The 10,060-nt window shown below is 37.1% G+C and overlaps 2 protein-coding genes across 2 annotated transcripts; both read left to right on the top strand.

The window, feature by feature from the left end:
* The first annotated feature begins 1,487 nt into the window (after nucleotides 1-1,487).
* Nucleotides 1,488-7,179, top strand: LOC133720297 (sodium/hydrogen exchanger 2). The gene is made up of 15 exons (XM_062146553.1): nucleotides 1,488-1,860; nucleotides 2,236-2,560; nucleotides 2,676-2,794; nucleotides 3,357-3,454; nucleotides 3,589-3,648; nucleotides 3,731-3,777; nucleotides 3,868-4,062; nucleotides 4,148-4,194; nucleotides 4,331-4,397; nucleotides 4,543-4,643; nucleotides 4,749-4,850; nucleotides 5,048-5,186; nucleotides 5,286-5,348; nucleotides 6,053-6,136; nucleotides 6,600-7,179. The coding sequence occupies exons 2-15, from the start codon at nucleotides 2,378-2,380 to the stop codon at nucleotides 6,924-6,926; spliced, it is 1,632 nt and encodes a 543-aa protein (XP_062002537.1). The 5' UTR covers nucleotides 1,488-1,860; nucleotides 2,236-2,377; the 3' UTR covers nucleotides 6,927-7,179.
* A 131-nt stretch (nucleotides 7,180-7,310) lies between these two features.
* Nucleotides 7,311-9,135, top strand: LOC133720298 (aspartyl protease family protein 2-like). Its single transcript, XM_062146554.1, has one exon. It carries the CDS (start codon nucleotides 7,668-7,670, stop codon nucleotides 8,955-8,957), a length of 1,290 nt encoding a protein of 429 aa, XP_062002538.1. The 5' UTR covers nucleotides 7,311-7,667; the 3' UTR covers nucleotides 8,958-9,135.
* The last annotated feature ends 925 nt before the right edge of the window (nucleotides 9,136-10,060 follow it).

Raw genomic sequence — 10,060 nt, 5'->3', positions numbered from 1 at the left:
TGATAAAATTAATTTTTGAAAACTTTATGTATGATATGCTTTGTTTTGAGGAAAACTTCTATATGATTATAATATCAATTTTTCTCAACCATAGTTTATGTGATATTTTGGAGCTATTTTCACATGATCCCCGCCATAATGCACTACCTTTCGTGATACGTTATTTTCAAAAAAGTTGGCCAACTTGGCTAATCATCAAAATAAATAAATGAGATTCACTCCCTACCAAGATCTAGATCCACCCACATAACACGTGGAATTTGAACCCCTCAAATTTGTATCCGATTACTAGTATCGATCATTAACAAAACCTAAAACAAACAAAGCACAAGATTAGGATGATCATTTTGTCTTTGTCACAACACAAATCAATTATTATAAGTAAGGGGCAACCTTATAAATTTGGATAAGCTTGCTAAATATGGAGTCGTAGTTTCTGTGATTCATTTGCGTCGATGTGTCAAAGCGTCAACGTCGAAATAATTAAGATTCATGTGGGTTCTTGTTGAAATGGATGTATTTAGACACAGCTATCTAAGCCAGGTGTCATACTATGACTAGCATGCAACTTGTCTGCACTTGCCACATAATTATTAATTCATTTACTTATTTTGATTGAAAATTTCAAGTTTTTTTTTTTGGATAAGATTGAAAATTTCAAGTTGAGTTCAAACAAAATTTGAAATTGAACTCTTCCAAATTTACAAGTCATTGCATAAGTAACAAAAGCTTTTATTGACGTGTTCATCATAGAAAATGGTCTAAAATCTTGGTTAGAACCGTCTCACAATTAATATGATTATTAGACTCACAAATCACAGTTAGTAAAGAATTTTTACTCAAATACTCTCGCTATTCCTCTTAATTTGCATACTTGTCAACATATAATTTACCGGCCAGTTAGACCACTAGAATAATATCAGAGGTTGATTCAATAGTTTCTCCTAAAATAGCATAGATGAATCTTCAAAATTATCTTTTTTATGGTCGATTACATACAATTTAGTCGTTTTATTTTGTTATTCAGCTGAATAACAATTTTGTCATAACAATATTAACTTATGAGCTGTTTTACTAGCTCAGCGATTTACCTAATAACAGAAAAACTATACAAAAAAATTTCCAATTTTTTTGGAATTTAGTAAGGTAGAAAAAAAATAGAAATTAATATAGGCCAAAATAGAAAAATAAAAATCCAAATTGTGGGTGTGTACTTTCCTAATGGGCGAATAGCGACACGAGTGGCTGTGTTTTGGTGCCTTTCGTCTTCCTCAACCGACAATAATCCGTTACTCCACCACAGACAACCCTGAACCCTCCAGCACCAACTCCCAACCGTCCAATCCACCCCACGTCATTCCAGTCACCAAAACCAACGCTCCAGATCCTAACAACCTCCCTCACTATTCCAGACACGGCTGCACCAGATCAGACACTAACATCCTCCTCGTTTAGTTTTGGGTCCTCCCTCCTCCCCTGTTTCACTTCTTCAATCACACGCCTCCTCTCTCTCTTTTCTTAAATCTCTCCACCTTTCTCATTTTGGTCTCCACTATTCTCTTCCAGAGGTTTCCACAATCCCATTGTTTCTGACCCAAAAAGAAGCACCAGTCTTTTCATCTCATTTCCCAGCTTTATATATATTTCCCAAAGCAGAATTTGAGTTCCAGCTCTTCTCTGTTGGAACTCTCTCTCTCTCTCTCTCTCTCTGTGAAGATTTCAGTTTCAAAAACCCAGAATCAGAAGCCTGAATTTGACATTGTACCCAAATCACAGGGAAGAATTTGATATTCAGCTGGGTATATTTGAGAAATTGCAGAACAGGGGGGCTCTGCTATGTATGTTCTCCGAACCTTTCTGGTAAGCACTTATCATTACATTAACAAAATCATATATTTCTATTTATATATTATATATATATATATATGTATATATACGTGTACATATATATGTATGTATTCTTTTTCTGTGTTGTTTGGATGCGAAGAAAACAGAGGAAAATGAAAATGAAGGAAAGTTTGTTCTTTGCTGTTTGACATTCTGAGAATAGATTTTTTTTTTTTTCCTGATAAAACAAACAATGCGTTGTTGTATATAGCTGTGTTAGCTATTTGGGTTTGAAGTCTTGAACTTGGAGCATTTCAGGGTTTTGAGAATGAAGGTGAGAGAAAGGAAAGCTTGGATTTTTGGTTTTGCTGTTGTGAATAACATTTGGGCTGTTTTATTTCAATGCAGAGATCATAGGGTTTATTGGGAATCTAAGATTATTGAGATGGACAGTTCGGAGACATAGATTTCGTGAATACAAGGATCGTTTTCGTTTGAAGAATCTGTGATTAAGTTATTGCATATTGGTTGTGTTGAAGACGAGGATACAATGGCTTCTCATTTGGCCATGTTGATGACCAAGTTACCCAAATTGCAAAATCTATCTGCTTCTGATCACTCCTCTGTGGTCTCGTTGAACCTTTTCGTGGCACTACTTTGTGCTTGTATTGTGATTGGGCATCTTCTTGAGGAGAATCGGTGGGTGAATGAGTCAATCACCGCCCTTTTGATTGTGAGTACTTCTTTTGGTTACTGATAATGTTGTTAAAGAACACCAGGAAAGGGAATTTTAAAGTATATGCTACTTTTGGCAGATTTTGATTGGTTTTACTTTGTTTTTTTGGTAGGGGGTGTGTACTGGAGTAGTTATTCTTCTGATCAGTGGAGGAAAAAGTTCGCATCTTTTAGTATTCAGTGAAGATGTTTTCTTTATTTACCTTCTACCACCTATTATTTTTAATGCCGGGTGAGTTTTCGGTCCCTTTTAGTTGTTTAACAAGTGCATCTGATAATATAATGGTTGATGGGTTGTGCAACAGATATATACATGATTTTTTGTTTTGGTTGCGTTAGTTTGAGCTGTGTTTCAGTGCTAGTTTGGCATTCTTTGGCAGACAAGAAAGAAAAACTAACTCAACTGGTTTGCCTTTGCAAACTATAAGAGAACTTATCTGAATGATGAAATTAAGATATATGTAGAAATATGTGCTCATACACTCCTGCATCCATACAGGTGTAGTTAGATTTTAGTATCATACTGCCATAGACTTGATTGATGTGACTTATAGTCAATCAACTGGAGATTGCAAAATTTTCAGTACAGATTTACTAATTTCAAGGCTTATGCACCTTCCACAACTATTTTGAATTTGAGCATTCTTATGAGCAGCTTAAAACCAATTATTTCTATCTCACAATTATTTATCATTTATCCTCGTTGTTCTCATATTGTTGACTACTTCATTAGATTATTAGTATTTCTTCTCTGGGCTTATCATTCATGCTTTGGTCTTTGCTATTTATACCAGGTTTCAGGTGAAAAAGAAGCAGTTTTTCCGTAATTTCATTACTATTGTAATGTTCGGTGCTATTGGTACATTAGTATCCTGCACCATTATATCATTTGGTACGTCTCACAACTCTCTAGATAAGGTTTCCATGATGTGAAGTACGTATAGCATTTGTGACTTATGAGTCAAAGTTGTACTAGTGTGATACAAACATTTGAATAGTTAGCTTACTGGTCTTTCCTTGATTCAGGTGCTACACAAATCTTTAAGAAATTGGACATTGGTTCGCTGGACATAGGGGATTATCTCGGTATTATCACTTTCTTTAGTTCCCTACTGTATTTAAATTCTGGCTTTTTTTTTCCTCACTATTCTAAACTCCTAATTTGCAGCAATTGGTGCAATATTTGCTGCAACGGATTCTGTATGCACGTTGCAGGTAGAGCACATATCAATTTACGTCTTGAGGCTTTCAAGCTTTTAAAAGTAGCCAAGATTCCAAACTAAATTTGTTTATCCAATGGTCCAGGTGCTCCATCAGGATGAGACTCCTTTACTGTACAGTCTTGTATTCGGCGAGGGAGTTGTTAACGATGCTACATCTGTGGTGCTTTTCAATGCTATCCAGAGCTTTGATCTAACACACCTTGATTCCAGAATCGCGTTGAAGTTTATGGGCAACTTTTTGTATTTGTTTTTTGCAAGCACCATGCTAGGAGTGATTGTAAGCTTCTCTCTGTATTCTTTTTGTCCATAGACAAGTGTAAAAATATTGCGTTTTTCCTTGGTATAACTTGATTCTTTTGCAGACAGGGCTGCTAAGTGCTTTCATTATCAAAAAGCTTTATTTTGCAAGGTATATTGTTAGGATTTACATGTTATGCCAAAAGAAATTTCATTTAATATCACAGTATCTTTAAATTTCTATGTTGAAAGAACCTTTGGTTTTTAAAAAAAATTTTCCTTGACAATTTGCTTTCTGACATATTTAGGCACTCAACAGATCGTGAGGTCGCTCTTATGATGCTCATGGCATACCTTTCATATATACTGGCTGAAGTAAGGTTTCCTTCTACTCTGGGACTTTTACAAAAGGCTCAGGGTCCTTCTTCACTCTCCTTGTCAGCTTCAATATTGTCTATGTAGATCTGATTGCTTTAGGCATATAGCTAAATCATGATGATATATTTGATATGTATTGCAGCTATTCTATTTGAGTGGCATTCTCACGGTATTTTTTTGTGGGATTGTGATGTCCCATTACACCTGGCACAATGTGACAGAGAGTTCAAGAGTCACGACCAAGTATGACTTAAAGATTACTATTAAGCCATTTTAATGCAATATCCATATAATTACTAATTCACAAGGTTGTGTAACTAACTGTTTGAATTTATTTTGACATGTTAGGCATGCTTTTGCAACCTTGTCATTTGTTTGCGAGACTTTTATCTTCCTCTATGTTGGTATGGATGCCTTGGACATTGAAAAGTGGAGATTTGTAAGTGATAGGTAAGCCCTTTGACATTTATGAAGAATATTTTGCACCTTTTGTCTTTGCATTTGTATTATTATCTGAATATCATTGACACACGTTGAACTAACTGATTTAGAATAATTGTCTACTGGTTTCACAGATGGTGCTTCTTTTAGTTTTATCTTTCATTGAACTGATGTTTAACATATGGTGCTCGATTTTGTATGTGCAGTCCTGGAACATCAGTGGCAGTGAGTTCAATACTGCTAAGTCTTGTTATGCTTGGAAGAGCAGCTTTTGTTTTTCCTTTATCCTTTTTCTCAAACTTATTTAAGAAAAATCAAAGCGAGAAAATTAGCCTCCAGCAGCAAGTACGCATTTTGTGTTTTCAATGACTTTTTCTTCTTTTTCTTTTTCTTTTTCTTCTGCTATAGTGAACTGACAAATTGTGCACTTTCTTCTTACTATAGGTGGTAATATGGTGGGCTGGTCTTATGAGAGGTGCTGTGTCTATAGCGCTTGCTTATAATCAGGCAAGTTGTGGAAAATGTTCCTTTTTAGGTTGTTGTAGGTTTATATTTACCCAAGTCGGTTAAGGAAAGGGAAAAAATTGGCCTTCCATGAAAAGGCTACTAAAAATAGAACAAATATAATCTTGCAAAATATTGTACGAGGTCTGTCGTTTTATTGGCACCTTCTAGTAATTAAAGAGTAGCTAGAGGGTCTATGTTCATCTGAGATCCCATTTATTCTTGCGTGCACAGACTTGATACTTCCAAGAGATTATTATGACCGACTATAATTCCAAAAGATTGGAAATCCAAACGTGTGTTTAGCCAAGCAGGTGAAAAAGAAGTAGCATCATCTAGTGTTGTAATTTCCACTATTAGGAACAATCCTCCATTTACTTCAGTTTTATTATGAACTAAGCCGATGAACAGTATATTACCAACTTTAGTATATAGCATAATGAGTCGATCAGGAATTTTTTTGTGTGTGTGTGTGGAGTAAACGGTTAATTTGTGGACAAGGAAATATCTTTGTATGTGGACTGAGATACCTTCAAAAGGCATTATTTGGACAATGTGTTAGGAAAATGCTTTTGACCTTCTGTGGACATTAGTAAACTTTATTTCAGAATTATTCAAATGTCAGCTGTGTGTGTGTGAGAAAGCTGGATTGAGGAAAGGAAGATAGCGCTTATATCTTATCTAATAAAATTTTATTTTGAATGCAGTTTACAAGATCTGGTCACACTCAATTGCGACCAAATGCAATCATGATCACTAGCACAATAAGTGTTGTTCTTGTCAGCACAGTGGTAAGGCAGCTGCTCCCTATATTGTGTATTTTGACTTGACGTTGTTTTGGACTCTCAAACTGTTCTTTCTCATAAACTCGCAAACATTGTTTCAACATTCTTTTTTTTTTTTCTCTTTTTTTTTTTTTATTTATTTCCCTGTGTCGTGGGATTACTTCGGTACTTGCTATGCCAAAGGTTTATCTGTTTTCTGGACAGCAGATTAGGTTTGCATTAAAAAGCAAGTAGAAGACATACAGCATTATGTCAGACCCTAATACATACAGCTAATGTAGCTGTTTAATCATGATGAGTTTTTTGGTCTACCAAAGGCTTACTAGTCTTTCCAGCTCTTCTTTAGTCAAAAGTGGTTTCCAACTGCTAACAGCATCTATATTAGTTTCATCTTCATATTACTGCTGTTCCACGTACATGTCTAGTTTGTTGGATTTGGTAATGACTCTTATTACTCTATTCTGTTCAGGTGTTTGGTTTGTTGACGAAACCTCTTATTAGATTATTGCTGCCTCATAAACAATTGACCAGCACAAACAGCATTATGTCAGACCCACCCTCTCCAAAATCAGTCATTGTTCCACTTCTTGGGCAGGATTCTGAAGCTGATCTGAGCGGTCATGAGGTGCGTCGTCCAGCCAGCATACGTGATCTTCTGACGACTCCAACACACACTGTACATCGCTACTGGCGTAAGTTTGATAATGCTTTCATGCGTCCAGTATTTGGTGGTCGGGGTTTTGTTCCCTTTGTTCCCGGCTCACCAACTGAACGGAACAACACTCAATGGCAATGAGTCAAGCAAAATGTGAAAAAAGTTTGTAAGTCATGTATAATATCTAGAAATGCAGGACTTAAATTCAGCGTGTGATTATTTTACGAGCTTTTGGATTTTATAAGCTGTGTATATCCTGATAAATTGACAGTTTGACATTATAGTTCTCAGTGAACTTGAGATCTGAGAGTTCAGTGTAGTGATATGTATGTTAGAACCAGTGTACTCCAGAGTATTCAATTTTGAATTTATAAGGCCCCAAATTCGATTATCATTGTTACATCGGCTTAGAAAAGGGCATCAATTTTTACAGTGATTTTGTTATCTTTTACCCACTGAAACTGAAAACAGCTTTAGTTCTCTACTGTATTACATGCACTTGTTTACATAAGCAACACTAGCCAGCTACATGAATTATGTTAGTATCGTAGTAAGTATATGCCATTAAAGTAACTAGAGAGTCAGTAGCCACCAAGCCGAGGCGGGTCATGTCAGTAAAATAGAATCGTAATGCAGTTAGTGCATGCAAAATATGTTTTCAAACTAGAGTAAAATAGTGGCTACCAACTAGAAGTAGGTTGCCTAAGTATGAACCATTCCCACGTTGGGTAAGTTTACTAGTAGCTAGCTTGCAGCTGATTCATTCGGATGGCATGGATCTTTCTTACTTTCTTCACAAACTAGCTAGTCTTTCCTTACATTTTATACCAAACGTACGCTTTTCATTTCTCTACATCTTTTACATTCATCTTTCAATCTAAAATGTCTTTTGTATCTCTTTTTCTTGTGGTCATTTTCATGATATTTGCCGCCGGTGGTACTTCTCCACCGATGGCCCAAGCTCAGAGTTTCACTATATCAACGAGATTGACCAACACGAGTACTAGTGCTTTCAGATACAAACTTCGTCAAAAGCTCCACTCCCAAACCGCAAAAGCTCGACCCCTTAATCTTGATCCAGGCATAGTCTTCCCTGCTCTCCCGTCCGGCATGGTCTACGTAAGCGCCCACATTGGGAGTCCTCCACTCACCATCAACCTTGCTTTGGACACCCTCTTTCCATTCACTTGGGTTCAGTCAGTTGATTGCCAAAAATGCTTCAACGTTTCACCCCCATTTTCCAACTTTGACCCCAAGAAGTCCACCACTTTCCAACTTCTTCCTCCAACCAACAGCACCATCTGCTCGCCACCTCTCGCTCATCTATCGGCCGGTGCTGGATCGTCGTGTTTTTACGACGCTGGGTATTACTATAGCATGGGCATATATGGAATCGACGAGTTCCATTTGTTGTCTCCCCTCTCCTCCTCCTCTTCAACTAATCTAATTGCATTCGGCTGTGGGATCCGCTCCATGGTGGACTTCGATGGGGGTTGGGGGTACAACCCTATCGGAGGGATGATAGGGTTAGGAAAAGGGCACCCTTCCAGCATTGTAAGCCAACTAGGCTCCGACCGTTTCTCTTACTGCCTTCCCGGCCGGTCTGATTCACACTCCGGCCAGCCAACCCTCAACTTCGGCTCTGATGCCTTTATTGATGCTAGTGCTACAAATGTACAAACTACTCCAATCTCCGGCCACGAGTACTACAATTACCTCAACTTGACCACCATAACTGTAAACGGAGATGTCGTGTACATCATGCCAGAAACCAGCTCTAGAGCAAAGCTTGTGCTCTTGGACACAGGAGAACCAACCACCTGGTTTGTTGAGGACGCCTACTATGGTCTGCAAGACGGCCTTGTGAGGTACTTTGCAGAGACTTATGGTTGGAAAGAGCCCAAGATAGTTTATCCTAGTGTTTACGATTTGTGTTACGATCTTCCGACTAATATCTCTAGCATCGTTTTCCCAAAAGTTGCTATACAGTTCCTAGGTGGGGCTAGTTTAGATCTGCAGGATGCTTTTAAGATCTTCCCGGATGAGCATCAGTTTTGCATGGTCTTAAAGGAAGGTGCTCCAAACGTAGTAGGTGTTTACCAGCAGATGGGTTATAGATTCTTGTTTGATCTCGCTCAGTCCAAGCTCTCTTTTGCTCCTAACATGTGTTAAGTATACAGGAAATTAGCTAGGAAGGTTATACAAGCAATGTACGTATGTGCGTATATCCTCATAAGATCTAAGAGTTCAATCACTTCAATGTTTAGAACCAGCGTACTCGAGAGTGTATTCAAGGCTCCATACTCGATGATCAAAATGTTAAATCAGCTTTATATATTGTATAGGAGTGGGAAAGGGCAACACCTTTTACGATGTTTGTCTTGATAATTTGTCCACTAAATTAAGAGGTTGTAGTAGTACTTAATATAGTTTATTACTATGGGATAATCAAGGTTCCTTATCTGCAATGCATATTAGGGTTTTCGCTGAGAAACCCTAATATTGTTTATCCATGTAGGGCTGCCTGTGGTGACAGTTGGAAACAATTAGAATTAGTGACCATTCAGCAGCTGCATTAGCATTCCTCCTAATTAAATGAATTTGGTGGTTAATTTGAAGAACTGGCCATGAATTAAGCAATGATGGATTGCTTAAACAAGTGGATAATGAATTGAATGTAATTACTTTTCCCATTATATATTCATCACTAAAAAGTAAAAACAAACAATTTCATTTCACTTGAAATATATACCCCTAAAAGCACCAAATTTTAACAAGGGCAAGATGTTCTTATAATTTCATGTTTATCGAATTTATCATCTTCTGTTGCTTTTGCGTAAAATATTATTGATATAGACTGACTAATTCAAGAACCTCTATGATATGTGAATATGAGATTTCACGACCATGCCAATATAGTCAACAGTCCGGCCAGTACAAAATCCTAAGGTGGAATTATTACAAATTATACGTACCTAATATATATGTGGCCACTGATTATGATGCCCATATGACGAGTCTCTTCCTCATTTAAATGAAATTGGAATTCGCACGTCTCTTTGAGTGTTGATCAGATGTCAGATCGAGGAGAGTAAAACAATTCTCATAAACTCATTTGTTTTTTAGTTGATAATTTGGGGGATGAAGGTAGATGAATCGACTCTATATAGGAAATATTTCAATGTGGTAGCAGCTGGTAGCTAGGTATGCATGTGGTTGACTTACTTATCTCTTACAACTTTTCCTCCCACAGATTCAAATTTCACAGTTTCCAA

Source organism: Rosa rugosa, chromosome 7, assembly GCF_958449725.1.
Source record: "Rosa rugosa chromosome 7, drRosRugo1.1, whole genome shotgun sequence".
Lineage (NCBI taxonomy): Eukaryota > Viridiplantae > Streptophyta > Magnoliopsida > Rosales > Rosaceae > Rosa > Rosa rugosa.
The sequence above is the reverse complement of the archived record's forward strand: the minus strand, read 5'-3'. Positions and strand labels throughout refer to the sequence as shown.

Bases quoted from the DNA above. Each gene is read 5' to 3' on its own strand.
- LOC133720297 (XM_062146553.1), top strand. From the start codon at position 2,378: ATGGCTTCTCATTTGGCCATGTTGATGACCAAGTTACCCAAATTGCAA. The intron at 2,795-3,356 runs GTGAGTTTTCGG...TATTTATACCAG, and splicing joins CCTATTATTTTTAATGCCGG to GTTTCAGGTGAAAAAGAAGC. The intron at 6,137-6,599 runs GTAAGGCAGCTG...TATTCTGTTCAG, and splicing joins TTGTTCTTGTCAGCACAGTG to GTGTTTGGTTTGTTGACGAA.
- LOC133720298 (XM_062146554.1), top strand. From the start codon at position 7,668: ATGTCTTTTGTATCTCTTTTTCTTGTGGTCATTTTCATGATATTTGCC.